Raw genomic sequence first — 26,709 nt, 5'->3', positions numbered from 1 at the left:
TTCTGCATAGCATCTTTTTGAAATGTTTTCAATGGGTCTTGTGTTAAACTCACTTTTTAAAAATAAATTTTACCTCTTCATGTGACCTTCCTCTTTATACCTTAAAGTATGCTTATAAAACATACTTCAGTATAGTGTACTCGTAATGCTCAATGCACTTTTGTCCTGCTTCACTCTTATCACAATTGTTTGCTTACCTTTTGTACATACTTGATCAGATTTGAAATAGCAAATGCAATATATCAAAGTGCAGTGTTGAGAGATAACTTTTTCCTTACAGGCATTAGCTATGGGGTTTTTGAGGAATATTTTGTAATAACTGTGTTAAACAAGGTCTTGTTACTGAACTTAACTATAATTTTGGCTGCTTAAAATGTATTGCTTTATTTGCACTAGTCTTTAGAACAAGGAGCATAGAACTTTTGAAGGCAGATACATTAATTCCTTTTCTGAAACAAAGGTTTCTCCAGAAATACTAGAAGTTCTCTAAGAGTTAACAGTTATACTGTTTATACAGCTTCATGTCTGTGCAGTAGGATTTTAGAAGATGCTTTATTCAAAACACAGAGGTTTCCTGCAATGTAATTTATTTCATTTTGATGGCTTTAATGCTACAGGTAACAAATAAAAAAAAGGAAGTCTATTTAAGATGTATGTTACTAAAAACAAACCCCAATGCAAAACAAAAAAAAAAGCCCACCCAGTCTTTCTCTGCATGTAATGTTCCTGTAAGGAAAATTCAATCTCCAAATGCAAATGGTTTCTGCAGTCTTCTGCTCCATCCCTGGCAGTGTTCAAGGCCAGGTTGGACAGGGCTTGGAGCAACCTGGTCTAGTGGAAGGTGTCCCTGCCCGTGGCAGGGGGTTGGAACTGGATCAGCTTTAAGGTCCCTTCCAACCCAAACCAGTCTGGGATTCTATGTCGCTGCAAAGTAGCGATGGTTCCTGAGCTAGCAGCTGAAGTCTGCCCTTCCCAGAGCTTGTATGCCCTGAGTGGGCTCCTGAAGGCCAGACAGACTGAACTGCTGCTGCCTCTTGCTGACCTTCATGCAAGGTTGAGTGCTGGTGGCAGAACTGATACTGAAACAGGTTCCTCAGCTATGATGATGGTCGAAAAGAATCGGGATAAAAAAGACTCTATTTGGGTGTAAATGCCTTCACTGAAACTGTGTTGCCACTTTCAAATTGCCTTGAAAATACTCATATTGGGGAGGAGTAGCAGAGATAGCTTTGCTACCCATCTCTCTTGAGAGCAGGGTAAAAATTAACTGTGCCAGGCAAGGTGGATGCTTTGTAAAGTGTGCGTTGTTTGAAATAAGTTGTGGAATGCACTTTCTGTGGTTATAGTTCTGGGGTTTTTTCTTTTCCTGGATAGATGCACCAGCAAGGAATCCTGAAAACTGATGACCTGATCACCCGCTTTTTCCGCCTCTGCACCGAAATGTGTGTTGAAATCAGCTATCGTGCTCAGGCTGAGCAGCAGCATAACCCCGCTGCCAACCCCACTATGATTCGAGCCAAGTGCTACCACAATCTGGATGCCTTTGTGCGACTTATTGCACTGCTAGTGAAGCACTCTGGGGAGGCAACCAACACAGTTACAAAGATCAACCTCCTGAATAAGGTTGGGAACCCTTTTTGCACTCCTTGCATTTAAAGTGCAGAATTGGGCGTACCTTTGCTGATTAATGTGAAATGTAGACCTTAATGCAGGCTACTGCTGATGGATCAGATTGAGAACTTGATAAACTGTTGAGTGGAGCATCAGGATGCCAGGTGGCTTTCTTGTTCACAAAGAATTTGTATCAAACAAACCTGAAATTCACCTTTGTGCCTTGAAATGAAAAAGTCCTCTGCTGCTGTTTTGAGGGATTAAAAGTGTGGTTTAAAGTAGGTGATTCCTGGGTGTCTGCCTTGATTTTGTGAGGGCCTTGCCTATACTCTTACACTACTCTGTTTATGGCTAGGCGGTCTTAGGTAGCTAAGGTCTCCCAACACTGCCCAGTCAGTCATTGTGACCCATGGGACAGGGAGAACAAAGTATCATGGTTGGGAGTTGCTGATACAAATTATATTAATTTGCATAACTGCCAATAACTGGAAGTTTTGGTTCTTGTTAGAATCTACAGGTTATTTTTTTTTTCCTAGTGGTTAAAGTATTACCTGCAGGTTGACTTGCAAAGTAATTCTTGCTGTCACCACTAACATGCCTTGATCTCTCTAGGTCCTTGGTATTGTGGTGGGAGTTCTTCTGCAAGACCATGATGTTCGGCAGAGTGAGTTTCAGCAACTTCCTTACCATCGCATTTTCATCATGCTGCTGTTGGAATTAAATGCTCCTGAGCATGTGCTAGAAACCATCAACTTCCAGACACTCACAGCTTTCTGGTATGTATTTGAGATTGGCCCCAATGCTTATTCTTTCCTGGTAGGATCAAGATTTTTTCATCCAAAAGCTGTCTGACTGTTCCTTTGTGGCTTAATCCCATTTGGAGTAACTGGTTCTTCTGTATACTGTCTACTCAATTGTTTTAAGGAAGATGACTGGTAAAACCCAAGATGCTAAAATGCCTTGCTTCTAGGGCTGTGTATGTTTTCCTTCGATGTTATGAAAAGCAATCTTATTGCTGTGCACTTCTAACCTGCTCTAACTTTTCTTTCAGTAACACATTTCACATCCTGAGGCCTACAAAAGCTCCAGGTTTTGTTTATGCCTGGCTGGAACTGATCTCCCATCGGATATTTATTGCAAGAATGCTGGCACATACACCACAGCAGAAGGTGTGGCTGCAGTTTCTCTCTTCTGAATTAAAAAGCTCACACAGATGCTTATCTGGTGTGGTGCTGTTTCATGTCTCTTGAAGTGCACTAGTAGCATGGCTGTTCTGTTTTGTTGTCTTCCATATTCACAGTCACCTAACTGCATGGAGGAGAATCTTTGTGTCAATAATTTACCCTACAGCCCATAGTTTAAAGTTAATAAACATGCCTTTGTCAAAGTCTGGAAGAGCTGTAGTCCAGCCCAAATACTGTTAACTCAGAATGGCATGTAGTGTTCTGGAAACACCTGTAGCATATGATGTGCAGCTAAAGCTGTGCCGCACTCACTGTTAGAGCTAGCAGTGGGACATAACTGATCCAGGTTTCTATGAAGACCAATCTAATTATGGTTTTGAAGTTAACTGCTCTTCATTGCACATTTTCCACCTGCTGTTTTTCTCTTGGCAGGGTTGGCCTATGTACGCTCAGTTACTGATCGATCTCTTCAAGTACTTGGCTCCTTTCCTTAGAAATGTGGAACTTGCCAAACCTATGCAAATTCTTTACAAGGTAAAAAAAAAAAGCCAGCTAATAGATGCTGTTTCCAACCAAAGTGGTCTGAAAGTAGAGGTGTTCTGGTAGCAAAATAGTATTTACTGTGCTTTTAGAATTTATATCTTAAATGCAAATCCAGTGTGAAATAGAAACTAGCTACCTCCCCAGATGAATTTCTTCCTGTTAATGTTGACCACATGACATGGAAGGATGGCTCTGCAAGCTCTCTCATATTTTATTTTTCCAGGGCACTCTGCGTGTGTTGCTGGTCTTGTTGCATGATTTCCCAGAATTTCTTTGTGACTACCACTATGGTTTCTGTGATGTGATCCCACCTAACTGTATTCAGCTAAGGAATCTGATCCTGAGTGCCTTCCCACGGAACATGAGGCTTCCAGACCCTTTCACCCCCAATCTAAAGGTAGGACTTCCTTTCATGAGTTTGATAATGGGAAGCTTTAATGCTCTAAGTACTCTTCATTCATTTTTTTGGTTTTTTTTTAGTGGAGACTGTGGAATTTTGGGAACAGTTTAACTGATACTTGAATTAATGCAACCATTCAGATGTTAACAGGTAATTGGAAACATAACAGCTAGCAGAACAGCACTTTTTTCTTTTTTTTTTTTTTTTTTTTTTTTTTTTTAAAGCAGGTAGGTTTCAATTATGTTTGTAACACTTAATGTTTGAAGTTTTCCACACAGAGCAGGATACAGGCTTGTCTGCATGAAATCTGTTGCAGTTGGAAGCATAAAGCTTGCTTCTTTCTGTATGGCTTCATTGGCACCCCTAGACACTTAGCTCACTTGCAAGGTCTGTGCAGGTTCAACCTGAAAGGACAGGCTGGTGAGACTTGTATTACATGAAACCTGCCCCGAGAACCCAGCTTTTGCATGTGAAACCAGAGGGCTTTTCTTTTCCCAAAGGGAGACTGATTTTATGATGTCCCTAAATCTGAATGGCATACCATGTTGGAGCAAGGGCATATTTATTGTTTTCCTGTCTCATTTGTCACTGAAAACCAGACTACTTAAGCAGTCTTTGTGGCTTTGCTGTTTGGAAGTTCAGACAACAGTTCATGCCTGTTTTGTTCAGCTCATGCTGAATTGTACAGTTTGTGTTCTACAGGATGTATGGCGACTGGAGTTCAGTTAACTAGTGGTTGAAGAGCTGGTGAAGAGCACTATGTAATTGCAAATACTTCTGGATTAGAAACATAGATTCCATCTTGAAAGTAATGAGATAAACCACAAGCCTCTTGCATACTGAGGAGAGACTTTGAGAAGTGTTAATGTTACCTAATTAAATCTTTGGGCATATGCCAGGCTCCTCATCATGGAATGATTAGAAGCAAACTTTCTCACACTGTTAAAGCACTGTCCTATTATTCTTCCTTGTCTGAGCTGCGCAGGGTGATGGGAGCAAAGCTGCAATGCTTAGAACTTCTTGAGACTGAAGAAGGCTGTTCCTGACTTGTGTGGATGTTGGTACTTTCTTAAACTACCAAACTGTCTTGAGTGTAGATAGGGAGACTTCAGAGGCTGCGACTGAATTCCCCTGTGGCCCTCACCCTTGACTTCTTTTATCCTCTCCATTCCTTGAGATGGTCATCTAACAAGTTTGCACATTAGAGACCAAGTTTCTTCTGGAATCTGCAAAAGCCTAGTGTTTCCTTTTCATTGCTGGCAGGAAAAAGTGATCAACAGCAGTAGTTGATGTAATAATCACTTACAGATCTGTTTTTGCAGTTTGTCCCTTTAGAGATTGCTTATGGTTTAGCTGACTTTAGCTGGTTTTCTCTCCACAGGTAGACATGTTAAGTGAGATTAATATTGCTCCACGAATACTCACAAATTTCACTGGAGTGATGCCACCTCAGTTCAAGAAAGACTTGGATTCCTATCTCAAAACCCGCTCTCCGGTCACTTTTTTGTCTGACTTGCGCAGCAACCTACAGGTGAGTGGTTTTTGAGGATGCTGAATTCAAATAGCATGGGACAAATGATTTCACTGCCTGAGTCACCCTCCTTCCTTGCAGGAATTTTGTTTGGTGTGTAGCAAGCATGTGTTCCAGGCAGTAGAAAAGCCCTGTGAAATGCACAGGGCAGAGGAATGTTGACTTTAAGGACCCTAAAATGATTTAATTTAAAAACAGATGGTTTTATCTACATGAGCTGCCAAATGCTTGTGCTGAAAATGTAAGGCTGTCTCTTCTCCTTGCATGTCTCTAGTGCACAACCTTGCAAATCTTAATGAAGAATGTAGTTAGAGCTGATTGCATCAAGCTTGCTTGGGTTTTTTTTGTCCTCAACCTTTGGGTGATGAAGAATCTTGTGGCTTCTATCATGACTCCAGCACTGCTTACCCAGGCATTGTCTGAGTTTCAACAGGGTTTATGGAATTTGATTGCATCTTTTTAGAATCTGATTAAATTTTTACTCCAAATTGATTCATTGTTCTAGAAATCTGTGAATCTGCATGCTAATGCTTTAGGAGTTAAAGGCAAATTAGCTAAAGGCTAGCTCAGAATTATTAACCAGCCACATTTTGTACATCACAGGGCTTGGCTTGCAATAGACTTCAGGGCTGGAGTTGGACTTACTCAGAAAATTGCTCATATGGAAGCATTTGCATAGGTGGTGTGCGTTTCAGCCAGCCTCTGGCACTGCTGGTGAATTCACATTGCCTTTACCTTTTGTAGGGAGTACAAAAATTGTCCATTGGGTCTGTCAACACTTTTCCGATGCTTTTGAATATATATATATACACACACACACACACAGAGATATATATCTCTGCTATGTTACAAAAGGGTAAATGCTAAATTGAGTTTGTGGATGCCCTGTGTTCTTTTCTGTATAATCAAGAGGAGACTTGGATGCTGCTGTTGTATGTGCTGTACCTTCGGTTGCTGAAGGAATATAGACTGTTAATGCTTTTTTTTTTTTTTTATCTTTGCTATTAGGTATCAAATGAACCTGGCAACCGCTACAACATCCAGCTGATTAATGCCCTGGTGCTCTACGTAGGTACTCAAGCTATTGCGCACATTCACAACAAAGGCAGCACACCCTCTATGAGTACCATTACCCACTCAGCTCACATGGACATCTTCCAGAATTTGGCAGTAGACCTGGATACTGAAGGTGAGCTGGAAATGCTTCTATTTCATGAGATGTCAAATTTAACAGCAGATTGTCTGTTGGCACTATGAGAAATACAGGTGGTGATTTTATGTAGCTGCTAGGGAATTCACAGTAAGTCGTGCTATGTTAGAATGTTCAAACCAAATGTTCGGGATATTCAAGGGAATGAGAAATAAGTTTAATGAAGAGGAATTGAATTCTTCCTGCCCCATCAGGTTGGGTGTTTTGTTTTTTTGTTTGTTTGTTTGTTTGTGGGGTTTTTTTGTTTGTTTTTTGGTTTTGTTTTGGTTTTTTTTCATATTATCAGTTGGTTTTGTTTCTTGTACCTTTGTAATGCAGGCTCACAAACCTTCATCTCAGTACTAGCTGCTGCTTATTTCTTTGTGCATGTGTGTAAGGGAAACCATCTGTACTCACTGCTTCTTCTGCAGGCCGGTACCTTTTCTTGAACGCAATCGCCAACCAGCTGCGATACCCCAACAGTCACACCCACTACTTCAGTTGCACCATGCTCTACCTGTTTGCAGAGGCCAATACTGAGGCCATCCAGGAGCAGATCACTAGGTGAGATGGAAGGTGTTTTGTGTGCCAGCATCCAGCTTTTTACTTTCCTTCCTTGTGTGTTGGATCTTTTGAGCTCTAACTGGTTTTACTTTTGGATTTCAGGGTTCTCTTGGAACGACTGATTGTAAACAGGCCTCATCCTTGGGGTCTCCTTATTACTTTCATTGAGCTGATAAAAAATCCAGCATTTAAGTTCTGGAACCATGAGTTTGTTCACTGTGCCCCAGAAATTGAGAAGTGAGTATAAGTTAACCACAAAATTAACTGAAACTATGCATCTGAAGCAGGGGCTGAGTTGCACTGTGAGTTTTTGGTGCTTCATAGTGGAAGCACCACTTGCTGCCATAAATGCATCTAACACTGCTTTGCTTCTGTGTCCAGGTTGTTCCAATCAGTCGCACAGTGCTGCATGGGGCAGAAGCAGGCCCAGCAAGTGATGGAAGGGACTGGTGCCAGTTAGATGAGCCACATGTCATGTTGTAAGTGTGCCAGCCTGGGGGTCCCCATCCCATCGACTGACAGAAGACTGTAAGGCTGCTCCTGACCTTCCCAGCCCCCTTGATTGGGTAGACACAACTGACCCTGGGTGAAAGTTGTTCCAAAAGTTTCGGTCGTTCAAAAATGTTCCAAAGTTTGAAACAAATTTTTTTGACTTTTGGCCAAAATTCAGATGATGCTGTGAATATCATTTTGAACTAGTGTAAGTACAAGGAACAGAAATGTTTGTCTGGACTTCTGGGTTTGTGCAAATTGTGTAAAAGGCAGGTGGGTAACTGGTGCCTGTCCAGTTTGTAATAAAGGGGCAGCTGCTGATGCCAAGCACTTGTCTGGGGCAGACCTCCTTGTCCTGATGTTCCCAGACTCCGAAAGAATATTGAAAATCCAGTTGTTATAATATATGACTTATTTTTCTTTATGTGGATGGAGGACCTTTAAATCACTAAGTTGTTTTACCAAAAAAGTGGATGTGTTTGGAATGTGGGAATACTATGGAACACAGAAAGGGGTGACGGGAGGGTTTAAGGTTCAGTGTTGCTTTTTCATCAAATGCTGATAGACAGCAAGTGGAGTGGCAGGCAGAGAATACCTCCTTTCTGTTGGAGAAGACACCTCAGGCAGGCCCTTTAGGAGAGGGTCAGCTGGTTTTAGTAAAGAAACCAGAGACCAGGCCTATAGTTGTTTGGTTTTTTTTGGTTTTTTTGTGGGTTTTTTTTTTTTGTTGTTGTTGTTTTTTCTTTTAACACTTGTAAATTTTGGAAGGTAGGGGGGTTAAATCTAGACTTTTTCCCATGCCCCCCACCCCGTGACCACACATTATAAGTTTGCAAAAAAAAAAGGAAAATAAAAAACCAAAAAAAAACCAACCCCAACAAAACAAAAAATCCCAAAGGACCAATACAGCCCATTTTGTAAGGATTTTGAATGTTTTATAAAGTATTGGTCCATGTGTTGTATTTTGTAGCCTTTCTAGTTCTTGGGCTTTAATTCTCCCACTTCTTGTATGTATGCATACTGTAGTTACACATTAAAGTCATGACATGCACGTCCCACTGTGCTTATTCTCTCCAGTTCCATCCTGCCTGGCCAGTTGGTCTTCCAAAGTCTGTTCCACCCATCCAAAACCTGTGGTTTTCCAGTGTGTTAGGCCCTACCTATTGAAAGCAGCTGGGTTTTCTAGGTGAGGTCCAAGGGGACAACTGTTAGGACTAGATAGGGTCTTGATTTGATGTGCAAAAGGAAAGGGCAGTTGTGGGGAGAGAGAAATATCTTAGTTGCAAGATCAGGAGCAGAGTTTGTCCCTGACACAGTTGTGTTAGAAAGGATTGTGCTTGCAGCAGAGGGATGCTGAGCACAAACAGCAGCTCAGCTTAATTTCTAATGACTTGTACGCTGCTATGATATTCCCTTCAGCAAGGATCTCTGCAAGGTTGCTAGTTAGCTGGAATAAGGATAGTGTTGTCAATACTGCAAAATCCTGTGTCTCACAGCCTAGCAGATACTAGGAAACAGAGCTTCACTGCTTCCTCTTTGGATAACACGATTAGTTTGTTAAAGCTAGTTGGCTGCTAGTTTTAAGAAAGGAGAGGTCAGGATTTCCAGGTCAGGTTTAAGGGATGGTGTACTTGGCTGTGCTTTACCTGCAGAACAAAAACCAGCTCCAAGGGACCACAGAGCCAGCTGTGCCAGGGGACTGCAGCTCAGGGAGGATTCTCTACCTAGGACCTGTTTCTAGGTGGTGTGTTTCAGTCACTGGTGTGTCAAAGAGCAGCTTCTTGCCAGTTCCTACAATTCCCTGGAATTTTTGTGGCAGGACAGCAGTTGTGTTGAAACTGAGTCTTTTAAAATGGAATTTCTTGTTCTGGTGTTGCAACTCCAGCTTGCTCTTCTTCCTGTATTGGGTTAGGATACAGATAAAGAGGCGGTGGAAGGTGGACAGGACTTGGCCAGGATCCCAGTAACATGAGTTGGGCTGGTAGGACAGAGGCCACTACACTTCATACCCTCTCTTGGCAGGTAAGGCACCTGCAACTGGTACTGTCAGCATAAATGATGCTGCTGTCCCTACCAGCAGAGGCCCTGGGTATAATTCATGTTTAAGGAATGAAAACTGACCTTTTGAACCACTGTGTAGGCCTAGTCTGAAATCCAGTCTGCTATAGGGAGAGAAGAAGAACCAAGGCAGCAGGCTGGACTCCAATTAGCCACTGCATTGCACCACTCGACAAGGGGAATTAAACAAAGCTACCCCGAGTACTGTAAAATCACTCTGGCCCTAAGCAGTGCAACTAGGGCTGTAGCTGACCTTGATCTACACGAGTACAGCTTGGATTTGGATCACTGACAATACTTAAAACTGCAGCAGCAGCCAAGATTCCCCCCTCTTAGATGGGGCTCTGCACCCTTGTTGTGGTTTAAGCCCAGCCAGTAACTCGGGACGAGGCAGTCGCTTGCTCACTCCCCCCCTTCTTCCTCCCTCCGCTCCCAAAGGGAGGGAAAGGAGAATCAAAAGAATGTAACTCCCACGGGTGGAGATAAGAGCAGTCCCGCAACTAAGGTATAATACAAAACCACTACTGCTACCACCAATAATAATAATGATAAGGGAAATAACAAGGGGAGAGGATACAATTGCTCACCACCTGCTGACCGATACCCAACCCAAGCAGTGATCTGGGCCTTCCGGGTAACTCCCCCCGGTTTATATACTGGGCATGATGTGCTGTGGTATGGAATACCCCTTTGGCTAGTTTGGGTCAGGTGTCCTGTCTCTGCTTCCTCCCGGCTTCCCCTCCTCCCTGGCAAAGCATGAGACTGAGAAAGTCCTTGGTCGGAGTAAACATTACTTAGCAACAACTAAAAACATCGGTGTTATCGGCGTTGTTCCCAGGCTGAAAGTCAAAAACACAGCACTGCACCAGCTACTAAGAAGAAGGAAAATGACTGCTACAGCTGAAGCCAGGACAGTATCCACCCCTTATTCCATACGATTCAGAAGATGCTCAGATCACGCATTTTTCAATGTACCATCGCTTTTGTCTCATGATACATAGATGTGTGTATGTGTGTATATATATATATGTCCCCCACACAGAGAGAGATGTCATTACTTAGTCCATGGACTAATCCCTATAAAGTTGCTGAATTCATCCAGTCCATGATGTCAGGCTCCATCTGTTGTAACAATCTTTCACGGCAGGAGAGACAGTGTGTAGTATTGGATTGTTGCCTGCTGATGACACTGCTAAGCTTATCTGGTTTTGTCAAAATTCATTCTTTGTTGGGGTGATGATCAGAGGGAAGTCAGGGTCAGTTACTGATGACCTGAAGCCATCTAGCTGGTGGGCTATAAAAGTCTTACATAGCAGGCAACAGCATGTTGCCAATCTAAATCCATTTGAGCCACTTGAATCTTAGCAGCTTGATCTACCTGTTGGTTGTTCTGGTGTTCCTCAGTGGCCCAACTCTTGGGTACATGAGCATCTACGTGGCGTACCTTCACCACCAGGTTCTGCACCCGAGCAGCGATATCTTGCCACAATGCAGCAGCCCAGATGGGTTTACCTCTGTGTTGCCAGTTGCTCTGCTTCCATTGCTGCAACCACCCCCACAGGGCGTTTGCCACCATCCATGAGTCAGTAGAGAGATAAAGTACTGGCCATTTTTCTCGTTCAGCAATGTCCAAGGCCAGCTGGATGGCTTTCACCTCTGCAAATGGACTCAATTCACCCTCTCCTTCAGCAGTTTCTGCAACTTCCATCTGCTTTCCATCTCTGATGTTTTCCCAAAATACAGCAGGACCCATCAGTAAACAAGGCATATTGCTTTTCACTCTCTGACAGTTCATTATATGGTGGGGCCTCTTCAGCACGCGTCACCTCCTCTTCTGGTGACATCCCAAAATCTTTGCCCTCTGGCCAGTCCATGATGACTTCTAGAATTCCTGGACGACTGGGATTTCCTATTCGAGCTCGTTGTGTAATTAGTGCAGCCCACTTACTCCATGTAGCATCAGTTGCATGATGGGTAGAGGAGACCCTGCCTTTGAACATCCAGCCCAGCACAGGCAACCGGGGTGCCAGGAGGAGCTGCGCTTCAGTTCCAATCACTTCTGAGGCAGCTCAAACCCCTTCATAGGCTGCCAGTATCTCTTTTTCAGTGGGAGTATAGCTGGCCTCGGATCCTTTATATCCCCGACTCCAAAAGCCAAGGGGTCGACCTCGAGTCTCCCCTGGAGCTTTCTGCCAGAGGCCCCAGGTAGGACCATTCTCCCCAGCTGCGGTATAGAGCACATTTTTCACATCTGGCCCGGCCCGGACTGGTCCAAGGGCTACTGCATGAACTGTCTCTCGTTTAATTTGTTCAAAAGCTTGTTGTTGCTCAGGGCCCCATTTGAAGTCATTCTTCTTATAGGTCACGTGGTAGAGAGGGCTTACAATCAAACTGTAATTTGGGATGTGCATTCTCCAGAACCCCACAACACCTATGAAAGCTTGTGTTTCTTTCTTGTTAGTTGGTGGAGACATTGCTGTTATCTTGTTGATCACGTCTGTGGGGATCTGGCAATGTCCATCTTGCCATTTTATTCCCAAAAATTGAATCTCCTGGGCAGGTCCCTTGACCTTACTCCGTTTTATGGCAAAACCGGCCTTCAGCAGGATTTGGATTATCTTCCTCCCTTTCTCAAAAACTTCTTCCGCTGTATCACCCCACACGATGATGTCATCAATGTATTGCAGGTGTTCTGGAGCTTGCCCCTGTTCCAGTGCAGTCTGGATCAATCCATGGCAGATGGTAGGGCTGCGTTTCCACCCCTGGGGCAGTTGGTTCCAAGTGTACTGGACGCCCCTCCAAGTGAAAGCAAACTGTGGCCTGCATTCTGCTGCCAAAGGGATTGAGAAAAACGCATTGGCAATGTCAATTGTGGCATCCCACTTGGCTGCCTTTGGCTCCAGTTCATACTGAAGTTCTAGCATGTCCAGTACGGCAGCACTCAATGGTGGTGTGACTTCGTTCAGGCCGCGATAGTCTACTTTTAGTCTCCACTCTCCATTAGACTTTTGCACTGGCCATGTGGGGCTATGAAAGGGTGAGCGGGTCCTGCTGATCACTCTTTGGCTCTCCAGTCTATGGATCAGCTTATGAATGGGAATAGAGGAGTCTCGGTTGGTGCAATATTGCCACCGGTGCACTGTTTTGGTTGTGATTGGCACTTGTTGTTCTTCGACCTTCAGCAACCCCACAACAGAAGGATACTGTGAGAGACCGGGCAAGGTGGACAGCTGCTTCATTTCCTCTCTTTCCAAGGCAGCGATACCAAAAGCCCATCTATACCCTTTTGGGTCTTTGAAGTACCCTCTCCTGAGACAGTCTATGCCAAGGATGCATGGAGCCCCTGGACCAGTCACAATGGGGTGCTTTTGCCACTTCCTCCCAGTCAGGCTGATTTCAGCCTCCAGTACAGTCAACTCTTGGGATCCTCCTGTCACTCCAGAAAGATAGAATCATAGAATAGTTAGGGCTGGAAAGGACCTTAAGATCATCTAGTTCGAACCCCCCTGCCATGGGCAGGGACACCTTGCACTAAACCATGTTGCCCAAGGATCTGTCCAGCCTGGCCTTGAACACTGCCAGGGATGGAGCATTCACAACTTCCTTGGGCAACCCATTCCAGTTTGCGTTCCACCCCTTGATAGTTTGATGGCATCAGGGCATACTGTGCGTGGGTATCTACTAGAGCCTTATACTTCTGTGGGACTGATGTGCCAGGCCATCTGATCCACACAGTCCAGTAAACCCGATTATCCCTCTCCTCCACCTGGCTGGAGGCAGGGCCCCTCTAATAGTGATCATAAAATTCTCCACTTATGTCTTGTAGAAAGGGATTAGTATTCCTTATCACAGGAGCTAGAATAAAATCAGCTCTTCCACTCCATTTGGGAAACTGTTCACCAGAGACTGGAGCAGCAACTTTCATGGGAGGATCATCCTTGACCATTGTTCTCCTCTTCAGTTCACGCACCCGTTGCTCCAGAACTGAGGTAGGTTTTCCATCCCACTTTCTCATGTCTTCTCCGTGGTCCCGCAGGTAAAACCATAGGGTGGCCCATGGCATGTACCTCTTATATCTTCTCTTTTAATAGTTGAGACATGGTTTGGTGCACATGGGGAGCTGGATAGATCGGATAAATCGTCTCTCAATTGTTTGAACTCCTGGGACAGTTTTCCACAGCTGAAATGATGGAAGGGGTGAGATTGTCTTTGAACTCTCGGAGTTGATGAGTCACTTCATCCACTGTTGGTGGTGCTGCCTCATTCCAGGTCATTGATGCCAGTGACTGGGCATATGATGATGGTGCACTCCGTGTAAGTTTCTGCCACATGGGTCATGTACATTCAACTTCATCTGGATCTACAGATGCATTCCCAGCATCCAGCCTATGATCGATTATCTCTAGAATGGCTGATTCCCTCAGGGACTGGATGCCTTTCTCTATTGTGGTCCACTTGGCTGAGCAACACATAACATAGTCCTTGTAGGGAAACCTTTCCTTCACAGCTGCCAAGAGCCACCTCCAAAGGGTGAGGGCTCATTTCTCTTTTGCAATCGCTTTGTCAATTCCCCATTCCCTAGCAAGTGATCCCAGCTGCTTGGCTTCCCTACCTTCTAGTTTGTGACCATCGGCCCCATTGTCCCAGCATTGGAGCAAGCAGGTGACAATGTGCTCCCCTGGAAGACGGGTGAAATCTTTTCGTATATTCCTCAGCTCTGTCATGATCTGGGATGGAGAAGTTACCTCTTCCTCTGGTTCCTGTACTAATTCCTCTCGTTCAAATGTTGCCCCCTGTGTTTGTGCGCTGAGTGCATCTTCCTTCACTGCACAAGCAGCTTTTTCATGCTGCTTGTTTCCTTTTCTTCTTACTTATAGGGGCAACTGATGTTGGCACAGATTGTTCCTTTGGTTTAGCTGCAGTGTCTATCACTGGTTCGAGTAGCTGCAGTGTCTGTTTTTAGGGTTTGAGTAGCTGCGTTTTTTGGTTTTTTTTTGCTTTGCAGTCAGGTCCAGAGACATCTTTATCCTGCTCCTTACAGAACAAGGCTCTGTAGGCGTAGGCCAAGCCCCAGCACGTTGCCATGATTTGTCCCTCTCCGGTAGTGCCAGGATGACAGCACACCTCATTTAAGTGTTTTACTAGTTTTTCTGGATTCTGCAGTTATTCAGTGGTGAAGTTCCAAAGCACTGGAGGGGCCCACTGGCCTAGATACTTGCCCATACTATCCCACACACCCTGCCACTCATAACTGTCCAGCCTCAGGGTCTTCTTAGATTGTCATTTAACTTTAGACGAGACCCGAGCCCAACCGTGCTTAGCTTCCGAGATCATATGAGATCGAGCGTTCTCAGGGTGGCATAGCTGTAGGCAAAACACATGCAGCATATGCAGCAACGTGCTGGTTCCGAGTAAAAGGAGCAGGCTGCTTGCAAGGGTACTCAAAGGATGTTCTAAGTCAAGTCTTTAGAATTCTCAAATGCTGCAGTAAATAGCCTAGTGGGGGAGCAGAGGGCGTGAGGGGATGTCTCCTTCATAGGTTGACCCTCGGAGGGAAGAGAAAAAGATGTGTGATTTTTAATGATTCCTGTTACATGCCTCCCAAAGTATAGAGGTGATGAGCACACTGGGAACGCAAGCCAGACCAGTTTCATGATCAATGAGTCTATTGTATTACAAGTCATTACCATGAAGTGCAGTGAAAGAAGATCCTTAGCCCAGGCCCCCCAGCCGATAAACACTAAAACAGCAAATACTGGCTCGAAGTAAGGTGTGACATGCTGATAGTCGAGACCAAGCACAACCACTTTGAGAGCAAATAAATCAACATTGTGACATGTGACTATTAATCCCAAACAATGAATGCTTATCACAAATATGATTAGACACACTCTGGTCAGATCTCATTTTCTCAACCGTTTGTGCCCCACGTTGGGTACCAAAAAGAACTGTCATGGTTTAAGCCCAGCCGGTAACTCAGAACTAAGCAGCCACTCACTCAGTCCCCCCCCCCCCCAGCTCCCAGATTGGATGGGGAGAAGAATCAAAAGAATATAACTCCCACAGGTTGAGATAAGAACAGTCCAGTAACTAAGGTATAATACAAAACCACTACAGCTACCATCGATAATAATAAGGGAAATAACAAGGGGAGAGAATATAAAACTAAAAGGGGAAAAGGAACACAATAAACCCATGTGATGCACAATACAATTGCTCACCACCTGCCGACTCATACCCAGCCTGACCTGAGCAGTGACCTGGGCCTTCTGGGTAATTCCCCCCCCCAAGTTTATATACTGGGCATGACGTGCTGTGGTATGGAATACCCCTTTGGCAAGTTTGGGTCAGGTGTCCTGTCTCTGCTTCCTCCTGGCTTCCCCTCCTCCCTGGCAGAACATGAGACTGCTAAGTTCTCAACCGGGGTAAGCATTACTTAGCAACAACTAAAAACATCAGTGCGTTATCAGCACTGTTCTCAGACTAAAGTTGAAAACACAGCACTGCACCAGCTGTTAAAAAGGAGAGAAATAACTGTTACAGCTGAACCCAGGACACTGGCAGAAGAAGCCCCACTGCTCTGAGACCAGCCACTGCTGTGCTTTGCTTCTGGCACCTGCTTGGAAGACAGCGGAGCTGCAAACCTACCTTGGGTTGTGGTGGAGGAGAGGTGACAAATGGAGAAGAGGAACAAGGAGGCAGAAAACCCAGGCATAGCTCCAGCATGTGAAATGCTGTAGAACAGGCTTATTTTTCATGTCCTCCCCTGCCCCATCCTTGCCCGCAGTGCCACTGTGCATACTATCACCATGTTTATGTTGGCCTTGTCATTGGTGTTGCCCGTGTATGGCTCTGCAAAGCCATACACATGGAGGAGCTGCGGGTTGGCCATCTGCCCCTATGTGTTGAAGATCTCCTGTCCTTTGCTGACTGGCTGCATTGTAACCATGCATAAACATTGCTGCTGTGGTGATCCTATCACTTGGAAACAAGGTGGCTCCTAGAGGCTCAGATGACCCTCAGCTCTTCCTAGCTCAAACCAAGCAAGCAGCAGGGGAGGATGTTGAGTGAAATAGCTTTGTATTCATGAGGGCTCTGGCTTCACAGATCCAGCCTCCCAAAGGCCTCATGGCAAAGAGGAACCAGACCATGATGCTGCCTGGTGTAGCAGCTTTGCATTCACAGGGGAGTATTCCAGGTTGGCATTGTAGTTGGTGTCCTGGGTTCAGCTATAGCAGTCATTTTTCTCCTTCTTAGTAGCTGGTGCAGTGCTGTGTTTTTGACTTTCAGCCTGGGAACAACGCTGATAACACCAATGTTTTTAGTTGTTGCTAAGTAATGTTTACTCTGACCAAGGACTTTCTCAGTCTCATGCTCTGCCAGGGAGGAGGGGAAGCCGGGAGGAAGCAGAGACAGGACACCTGACCCAAACTAGCCAAAGGGGTATTCCATACCACAGCACATCATGCCCAGTATAGAAACTGGGGGTAGTTACCCCGAAGGCCCAGATCACTGCTTGGGTCGGGCTGGGTATCGGTCGGCGGGTGGTGAGCAATTGTATCCTCTCCCCTTGTTATTTCCCTTATCATTATTATCATTGGTGGTAGCAGTAGTGGTTTTGTATTATACCTTAGTTACTAGACTGTTCTTAACCCATGGGAGTTACATTCTTCCGATTCTCCTCCCCATCCCTCTGGGAGGGGGGGGAGTGAGCGCACGGCTGCGTGGTTCCGAGTTACCAGCTGGGCTCAAACCATGACAGTTGGCCACATGATTCAAAATATCTGCTGCAGGCACCATCATTGGAGGATTGGGCCCCTTATCTTCATCTTCCTCCTCCAAAAGGTTCCTGAAATCCAAGACAAGGGAGATGAAGACAAGCCAGTTGCATGCCTTGCAGCACAGAGCAAGCTCCATCTTACACTTATGGTTGCAGTTGCACAAGAATTTAAGTAACACAGCCTACAATCTTTCCTGTCATCCTACTCCTTGTCCTTGCTCCTTGTGGGAGCAGAGCCCCAGAAGGAAGTGAGAAAAGATTCTCACCTGTAGGCCATGATAAATGCCACCAGCTGCTTGTACAGCTCCAGTGTGTGCAGCTTGGGGTCAAATATGTTGGGGTAGGACTCAATGAAAGGCAGGATCATGGAGCTGTACTCCAGGTGGATGCTAGCCAGGTCTTTCTCCACAGCTTCTGGGATGCCTGTGCCCTGCAGGAGCCATCTTTGCTCTTCTTCAGGCCTGTTGCAAGAAAAACAGTGGGTTTATCTCTCTCTGACCCAGGGGAAGGGTCTGTAAACTCTTTCCTCCACCATCTCAGCTTCCTGGTGCTCTCTTAAGTTCCTATCTTCTGGTTAGGCCTGAAGCTTGCTCCAACCCCAGGTAGTGCCCAGAGGGTCTCTTGGGCTCCTGCTGTTGTTGGCACGGGGCTAGCATAGCGGGATGGCCCATGTCCATCTCCAGGACTCTTGCTCAGCAGCCCCTGGACCATGCCTACATTCAGCTGCCAACTGGGGCGCTGCCCATAGCCCTGTGTAGTTTCACCTTACCAGAACATGGGGTGATCCAGGCTCCTGAAGTCCTGCCAGAGGGAGAAATAAGGACACCACTGGGAATTGCTGCCTGTGTACTTGTGTAGCAGGGCCAGCAGCAGCTCTGCAGGGGCTCCTGGCCTAAGGAATCACAGATAACAGAGAAAACATGAGTTGACTTGAGGTTTTAATTTTCCCCTCCCAGAACCAAAGCCTGATTCCACCAGCCTGGCTGCAGCATGGACTGGGGAGTTCTACTTCTGCTCTGGTTTGGCTGGAGCCGAAGCAGACCTAGAAGTTGCTGCTCCTGGCCCTGTGCCCCCCACCATCACCCCCCTCCCCCCTCTTCAGCAAGGAAGGAACTGTTTTTTCTCCTAGTCTGTCTGGGCCCTCAAGGAAAGCATCTTCGGTGATGCTAATGGTCAGCAGTGATGAGATGCCCAACCACCCCCCCCCCTTTCCTCCCTGCTCCAGCCTCCCACGTGAGATAGGACCAATCGCTAGGCTTGATTCCAAGCCCATTTTTCTTCCTTTAAAAGGGAAGACCAGGGGAAGCAGGTAGAGCAGAGTGGGGGGATGGAGCGCTCGCTTTCCCCCAGGAGCCCCTGGATGGAGCTGGTGTGCGCGGCATGGTGCACAGAACCTCTTCTACCTGCAGCTCGGCGGTAGCCATCACGCCCTACACCGCCACCGCGCTCTCCCTGCTCAGCCGGACCTGCGGCGAGACGGGAGCTGTGCCTGGGGGGGTACCCGGCCCTCGCTGCCTCACCTTGGGGCTGAGCTGTACCCCGATCCGGCCGCACCACGCCAGGAAGCCGAAGAGGGGGGATCGATGCTGCCCTTCCCCCGGGCGCTGCTGCCGGCAGCCGCCTGCGGATGGGAACATGGCGGTGAAGCGGCGCCTCCTGAACCCGCCCTAGTCCCAGCTACGCTGAAGCTGGGGTAGCGGCCCCAGCCCGTGTTCCCCCCGGTATCTTGGGTCTCTTGAGCGCCGACGCCATAGCGCGCGGATATGTGGTTCTGCTCCACTTGGTTCCTGGCCTGGCGCTTCCGGGTATGCGAGAAGCCCCACCCGCTCAGACGGTGGCCGCGGAGGGCCAGAAAGGGGCGGGTGGGGGTGTGACTGTGTGTCTCTGGGCGGCTCTTTAGGAGAGAGGTCCGAGGGTCACAACACCGCTCCGGGGGGAACAGGAGTCTGGTTTCTAGGGTGTCCTGGCCCCAATCCTGGTGCTACTGGTGGGGTCACGCCACCACACATGGGATAAAAGCAGCGGGCTCTAATTAATCAGGGTAATGAACCAAGCGCATGTGTCAAGCCCCATGTGGGGCTTCACCCCTCAGTCCCCTGGCCTGTCAATCCTGTTCCCAGCACCATCACAAGGTAGGGCAGGTGACTTCACTAGATGCTCTTAATGAAGCCAATTAGTGCAATGAGGTATCTGAAGAGGCCCCCCTTCAGTGGAACCGCTGTCTCTGAGCTTCTGCCCCACACTGTGAGCATTTGGGGTCAGCTTTAATCTTCCCCAGCCTAGTAGGGTGGGTTCCTATGGAGCAGAGGGGCCCCGTCCTGCAGGGCTGGAGGAAGGAGAAAATGAAGGCCAGGCTGTTGGCAAACCTGCTGCTGTGACTCGGGCTCGAGCTGAGGCTGCTGCGGCCCCAGCGCAGGGCACTGAGCACTGTGCAGTCCCAGCCCAAGTGTTAGCCGAGAGAAGAACACATAACCACTCTAAGGAGGTTATATGTGGTGCTTTATTTCGAGGCCCCGGGAACCAGGGGTACGCACCCAAATCTGGTTCCAAAGACCGTCACAACGCGCCCGCAATTTATCCTACTGAGATTTCACAATCTAATGTATATTCAACAGGTTACATCCTCCTCTCATACATATGTATTTATAAATTGCATCATCTCCTGATTACATCATCAGTTGTTTCTGCGCTTGCGCAGCCCCCTTCTGGTGGTCGTCAGGATGAAGTAAGTAGTCTTCCTCAGATGAAGTAAGACGTCTTCCTCGCTATGTCCTTTTTACCTTTTAGAGTCCTGGATAAATCCCAACGATTGTGCTTGCGCCAGTATTCTTCTCTCTCTCCTTGACTGGTTCTTAGTATACAACTCTGTTTCTTAACACAATTAAAAGTTCTACTTGAATAATCTTTAAAGTACTGTTCCTACCAAACCACCACCTTATAAGGATATCGCTTGAATAGTCTCATAAATCTACGTCCACATCCTAGGTACTAGGCCTTTCTGACCTAGTAACAAACTTAACAAAACACAAATCAACCAAATCAGTGAGACTAAATACTATATATATATATATTGATTAAAACTTGATCAAACTTCTGTTAATCAAATGTTATGATTTCTAACACAAGCATGGCCCCGCGGCCACTGCTCTCCTGTGGCCGGATCCCCCCAGAGCCAACGGAGCTTCTCCAGCCACTCCGCAGCTCCTGCTCCCTCCCTGCCAGTGCATCCCTGCAGCACTGACACTTCCCGGGCACATCCAGGATTGGTCCCGTGGGAGCTCAGCCTGTGCCCAGACACACCGGGTGCTGAGCCCGGTGCACCGGCAGTGCTGGGAGCTGGTCCCCAGCAAAGCAAGTTCCAAGCACAATGCTGCCGAGTTGTTGTTCTGCCAGGCTGCTGGGACCAGCACCCACAGCCCTGGCTGAGCTCTCTTCTTCCTCCTCCTCTGCTGTATCACTCTGGTTGCTGGCTTTTTGGTTGTTGGCCTTTTGGCTGCTCTTGAGAGGACAAACCTGGCATTGGTGCCTGCCAGGGTAGAGGTCCTGGTCCTGGTGGTGCTTCTCCTTGTGGGAAGATGCCCTCCGCTGTGGTGGCTTTGTTGGGGCAGTGTGAAGTGGAAGAAGTCAAAGCAAGACTCCACATTGTAACTCCAATGTCACAGTGAAGCAGGGTCCTCACTGCCTGTCTTGAGCATCCCCAAGTGTGAGCCTGGATAGCTCACTTGGGAGAGCATCAGACTTTTAATCTGAGGATCCAGGGCTCAAGCCCCTGTTCAGGTGAAAGCTTTACCCTTTAGGGGCAGAGGAGGAGAGCCCAGGGGCAGGAGCAGTAGCTTCTCCTGCTGCTGGGGTCTCCCCAGTCCCTGCTTCTTTTCCATCATCTCTCCAGGGCCAGCCCCATCCCATCTCCCACACAGCACCACTGCTCTTCCAGCCACCCAGTACCCCAGCGAGAGAGATCCCATGTCACAATGTCCTAGGTAAAGGTATAATTTTGGGGGTATACGTGGAGGGAGGCGGAGAAATAGGATTGATGGAAGAGGGAGACACACAGCAGAGCTGGAAGAAAGGAAGCCAGGACTGAGCACAGTTAAACCTTGAGCCTCGTCCTCCTTGCGGCTTTGGGTGTTTCCCATCCCTGTCCTTATTCCACTCTGTGCCTCCAGGGCTTTCCCCCTCTGCAGGGACTGGGTGGCTCTGGGCAGGGAAGGCTGGTGCCTGCTGCCCCCAAGTGATGGTTGCCCCATCCCTGGCAGTGTTCAAGGCCAGGTTGGACAGGGCTTGGAGCAACCTGGTCTAGTGGAAGGTGTTCCTGCCTCTGGCAGGGGGTTGGAACTGGATGAGCTTTAAGGTCCCTTCCAACCCAAACCAGTCTGTGATACCATGAAACCAGCCCCTCACCGCCCACCTCAGCCTGGGCAGATGCTCCTGGGCATCTATTCCCAGTGGATGATGGTGTTTTGGCAACAAGACATGGCACCTGCATCAACCTATCAGCTTATTTATTGGCCCAATGGACTTTGCTTCCAGCGTCTCTGCTCTGCACACACACACTGCCCTGCTCCAGCCCGCGCCGTGGTCGTCATTTAGTTCTTGCCAGGAAGAAAACAAAGAGATAATAAATAGAAGCTTATTTGCAGGGGAAGACGCTGGGTCAGGCTGTGCCACGGGCAGGGCTGTGTCTGGCCCTGGCCGTGGGGACAGCCAGGGGGGTGCAGGCAGAGAAGTGGCTGCCCCATGGCTGCTGCAGGCAGCACAGCCCTGCTGTGGGGCTGGGGGGAATATAGCAATCTCTATGTAGTTACATTAAAATAGACTATTTAAAAAAGTTACTTCTAGGAGTTAAAAAACAATGTGGCCCATCCAACCCTGGCAGGGCCACAGAGCTGCCCTGGGGTTTGGGGTGTGGGGATGGACCCCAGCCCGCCTCGCCTGCCCTGGGCAGTCCCCTCCTGGATGCCTGGGGTGGGTGCTAATGGGGTGGCTGCTGCAGGTGCCAAAGCAGGGGCTGCATGCCCCCTGGAAGCCCCACAGCTGTGGGTCAGGGGCAGAGCACCGACAAGGGAGTGGGTCCCCTCCCAGACCCTTGCCCTGGGGTCTAAATGACATGGCAGTAATTGAACTGCCCCAGTGAGAGGAGCCTCCCCCTGGAGCCCAGCTGGAGTTTGAAGGCCAGGGCCTTCTTGCAGAGCAAGAACTGCAGGAGCCTGTCCCGCAGGCTGCCCCCCTTGCTCTTGCCTGGGTCCAGCTTGATCACGTTCTCCACACCCTCCTCGGTGCCCCCCAGGCCTGAGCTCCCCACCAACCTCTGAGCCAGGCTGGTGGGTGCCTCCTGCCCGCAGGACTTGTCCATGGGGCATGATGGGGGTCACCTCTGCCCCCAGCCCCTCGGGGACCCTAGCAGACCTGCTCCAGGGTGATGTGGTAGCTCCCCTTTCCCTGGGGGGCTTGTTGAGGAACCCCCAGGCTCTGCATCCTCCTCCCTCTTGGGGGACTCAGCTCCATGCCACTGCAGTGCTGGGGGATTCTGGACCCCCCTCACTCCCTTCCCAGCCCAGGCCACCCCCGGACACCCACACTGGCCTCCCAGCTCAGCCCCAGGCCCCCACAGCTCCCCATGGCCAGGCGGGCAGTGGGTGCACAGGAAGGCTCACATCTGCTCCTGGTTCAGCAAGCTGCTCTTCCTCTCCATGGTGCTGGGCCTCCCCTCGTCCTCCTCATCCTCCTCTTCCTCCTCACAGATCTGCTGCAGGGCCAGGGTGCTCTTGGTGATGGTGGTGTCAACAGCCAGGATCTTCAGCAGGGTGCCAGGGGGCTGCCGGCTGCTGATGTCTGCTCCGGTGGGCAGGGGGGGGCAGCTGGGAGCTGGTGGTGAGGCCACCTGGCACCTCTGTGAAGGGCCCTGCCCACGGAGCTGAACATGCCCGGTAAGTTGGTCCTGAGTAAGAGGAGGGATGGAAATGTTGGTACCCAGCTTCTCCTGCAGCATCCTCTCCTGCAGCATCCTCTCCACCAGCAGGAAATAGGTGGTTGTGATGCAGTTGTAGCAGTCAGCTTCCAGTGCCCTGTGTGTGACCGAGGGACCTGCATCAGCACACGAGGGATGCGCTTGGAAGGACCCCCAAGAGCCCTTCGTGGGGGCTCCCACCACCATCACACACTCCTGGATGGTGTCCTGATCCATGATGTTCCTGCATGTCATGGCCCAGAGGATGATTTCATGCTCCTCCTGGGACACGCGCTTGTGTGAGGTGAGAGGCAGCAGGCAGCGGCTGGCACGGGATGGGTCCACCCCCTGCAGCTACGCGTGGTCCTCTATCTGCTCCAGGGAGGCTCGGCGCTTCGGGTCCTGCTGCAGCATCCTGGAGATGAGGCTGGGGCAGGAAAAGGGGTGATGTGAACACCAAACTCGGCAGCTTTACCCCCCTTTTCCCACCTCAGCTCCCAGGGACGCGGCACCCACCCCAGGGCAGTGGGTTGGAGCCCGGGGGGCCTGGGGAGGTGCTTACTCAGTGCACTGAGCTGAGACATGTGGGGGGACGGTGTAGCGGCAGTCCATGATCATGGTGAGGCCGGCCAGCCAGCCCTTGTGCTGCATGATGTGGTCGAACATATCCCCGCCATCACCCAGCTCCAGGATGAAGTACGGCTTGGCGTGTGTGTCAATGACCTCGTAGATGCGTACCATGTTGGGGTGCTACACCAGCTTCATGCAGTGCACCTCCTGCAGGAGCTGCCCCACCGCTCCCCCTGCCAGCTTGCTCTTGTTGATCACTTCGACAGCCACGCGCTGCCCGGTGAAGACGTGCCGCGCCAGCTTCACCACTGAGAAGTGGCCTGTGCCCAGTGTGCGCCCTAGGTCGTACAGCCCCGCGATCTGCCCCTCGCCGCAGCCCTGCACCCTGGCCATGGTGGCACATGGGCAGTGAGCGCTGTGTGATGGGGGAGCTGCTGAGCCATATGGGGTGAGGGATGGGGCACCCCGGAACACCCCCAGCACCACAGACATGGGGCTCCTGCACCACGGACATCAGGATCCTCTGGACATCAGAGCCCCCAGCACCATGGGCACCCCTGACACCCCACCTCCCAGTCCCCAGCATTCCAGGACCTGGCCACCCATCTGTACCCCCACCTCCAGCACCCTGGGCATCCCAATACTCCCACTCCTCAGCACCCTAGGGTACCCCAATACCCCCTGTCCAGGTCTGCAGCACCCTGGACACCCCCATGTGATATGTGATTGTAATCGATAAAGTTTGTTCATCAAGAAGCTGGGTATAATATATGAACGTGTGAACCGCCATATAACCTTGTATAATTAGCCTGAAACTGTGTAAGACAAACTGCCGCAGGAAACTGGCAGAGATAAGATAGCCGCAAACATCTGGGAACACTTGTGGGATGTGCTGGGGCAATGTTGTAAATCCTGTTGTGAAACTCCTAACAAGGCAAGATCAGGAAAGTAGGTAAAAGGTCGATGAGGAAGACAACCCACCTTCATCCCCACGACCACTAAAGAGGCAGAATTCGCCCCCCAGCAACAGGCCCCACATGCACAGAGGGAGAATGAAAAGAACACGTTCACCGGAAGTAAAGAAGTATAAAAGACCGGATCTACAAAGGAGGGGCGCGCCGCGGAAGAGCAGAGACTCCCCGGCTGCCCAGTGCTGTGTTTTATCTGCTATCGCTTGCTCAAATCAAATAAATTGATTATATGGCAAAAATTGGCCCTTGTCATTTATAACACCCATAACCCCATCTCTCCAGCATCCCAGGGCATCCTGACATCCCCACCTCCAGGTGTCCAGTACCATAGCACCCTGGGCACCCAACACCTCTATTTCCAGGTCTTCAGCACGCTGGGTACCCCAATACCCTCACCTCCACTCCCCAGCACCCTGGGCACCCCAATACCGTCACCTCCACTCCCCAGCACTCTGGGCACCCCAATACCCACCCTTGGGTACCCCGATACCCTCACCTCCACTCCCCAGCACCCTGGGCATCCCAATACCCACCCTTGGGTACCCCGATACCCTCACCTCCACTCCCCAGCACCCTGGGCACCCCCGTACCCCTACTTCCAGGTCTCCAGCACCCTCATCACCCCCATTCTCCCACCTCCAGCCCCCATCATCCCATGGCCCCGGGCACCCCAAAACCCACCCCATGGCCCGCAGCGCCCGGGTCCCCCCCCGCGCTCACCGGGGCGGCTGAGCTGGGGCTACCGGGCTGCGGCTGCCCGGGTGCGCCGCCTGCTGACGTCAGGGCGGCTCCGGGCTCGCGCCTTAAAGGGCCCTATCCGCCGGGGCTGAGGCTGGGGCGATAGACCTCCCAGAAGCGGCAGTCCTGGGCAGCGCTGCCCCCGGCAGCGGGGGGACCTGAGCCCGGCTATTCAGTGTCCGTTTGGGGTTGTCATTAGCGCTAACGAGAGCTGGTAACGAGCTAAATGAGCCACCCAGCCACTTCCAGGAAGAGAGGCAGAGCCCCATACCCGGGGCTGTGTCCCGAGGGTCCCACCGTGGCACGAGCTCCCACCCTGCTGCTCTCCTGCCCGCTCACTGGCATTGCTGCCATGTCACCGGTCTCCGTCACCCACTCCCACCCTTGCTCGGGGCCAGGAGCATGGAGCCGGGGGCACAGCCATGAGCCCTGTTTTCTTGGAAGCAGCCCATCCACCTCATTTAGCTTGTTAATGGCCGCAGGGATACTCACGAAGCAGATGTTGCTCCTGCAGCGCTCCCGCCTGCAATCCCGCAGGATGCAAACAGGCCCTAAAGAGCTGGGCTGCAGGACTGGCGTCAGCAGGGGGCAGCTCAGACCAGACCAAGCCCCTGGGGCTGGGGCCGGGGCCGGAGGAGCTGGGGGGGAACAAGCTGCCCAATAACTCCTAACACGGGAATGGGGCTGGATGGGGTATTTAGCACCCGTTGGGGCTTTGGGAATGGGACTGGGAAGAGAGGGAGGCCAAACCTGCCTCTAAGCCAAGATGAGCCTTCATCCAAAGCATACAGGGTGCAGCTAGGAGCAGGGGCTCATGCTCTACTAGGGATGTGCTGGGAGGCCTGGGGGGGGTCCTCCTTGGTGTCATGGTTTAAGCCCAGCTGGTAACTCAGAACCACGCAGCCACTCGCTCACTCCCCCCCTTCTTCCTCCCCCTGCTCCCGGAGGGATGGGGAGCAGAATCGGAAGAATGTAACTCCCACAGGTTAAGAGCAGTCCCGTAACTAAGGTATAATACGAAACCACTACTGCTACCACCAATAACAATAATGATAAGGGAAATAACAAGGGGAGAGGATACAATTGCTCACCACCCGCTGACCGATACCCAGCCGACCCGAGCAGCGACCT

The 26,709-nt window shown here is 49.5% G+C and overlaps 1 protein-coding gene, 1 non-coding gene and 2 pseudogenes across 4 annotated transcripts in view; 2 read left to right on the top strand and 2 right to left on the bottom strand.

Annotated features, from left to right (window-relative positions):
- The window catches only part of LOC115619204 (CCR4-NOT transcription complex subunit 1-like), a 58,698-nt gene extending 50,722 nt beyond the window's left edge, over nt 1-7,976 (top strand). For all 3 annotated transcript variants that reach the window (XM_030511247.1, XM_030511246.1, XM_030511248.1), the window contains exons 39-48: nt 1,375-1,623; nt 2,224-2,387; nt 2,663-2,780; nt 3,228-3,329; nt 3,562-3,735; nt 5,120-5,269; nt 6,278-6,458; nt 6,890-7,022; nt 7,125-7,259; nt 7,404-7,976. In XM_030511247.1, coding sequence (XP_030367107.1) covers nt 1,375-1,623; nt 2,224-2,387; nt 2,663-2,780; nt 3,228-3,329; nt 3,562-3,735; nt 5,120-5,269; nt 6,278-6,458; nt 6,890-7,022; nt 7,125-7,259; nt 7,404-7,482 — 1,485 coding nt within the window. In that variant the 3' untranslated portion in view covers nt 7,483-7,976. The remainder of the gene's footprint in view (nt 1-1,374; nt 1,624-2,223; nt 2,388-2,662; nt 2,781-3,227; nt 3,330-3,561; nt 3,736-5,119; nt 5,270-6,277; nt 6,459-6,889; nt 7,023-7,124; nt 7,260-7,403) is intronic.
- Nucleotides 7,977-16,070: 8,094 nt separating this feature from the next.
- LOC115619264 lies at nt 16,071-22,705 on the bottom strand (annotated as a pseudogene).
- Nucleotides 21,060-21,132, top strand: TRNAK-UUU. Its single transcript has one exon. It is a non-coding gene; the product is annotated as a tRNA-Lys (tRNA).
- A 285-nt stretch (nt 22,706-22,990) lies between the features above and the next one.
- On the bottom strand, nt 22,991-24,262 carry LOC115619263 (annotated as a pseudogene).
- Between the last annotated feature and the right edge of the window lie 2,447 nt (nt 24,263-26,709).

The sequence above is a fragment of the Strigops habroptila genome, chromosome W, assembly GCF_004027225.2.
Source record: "Strigops habroptila isolate Jane chromosome W, bStrHab1.2.pri, whole genome shotgun sequence".
Classification (NCBI taxonomy): domain Eukaryota; kingdom Metazoa; phylum Chordata; class Aves; order Psittaciformes; family Psittacidae; genus Strigops; species Strigops habroptila.
Note: the sequence above shows the minus strand (reverse complement) of the source record. Positions and strands in the feature narration are given on the sequence as shown.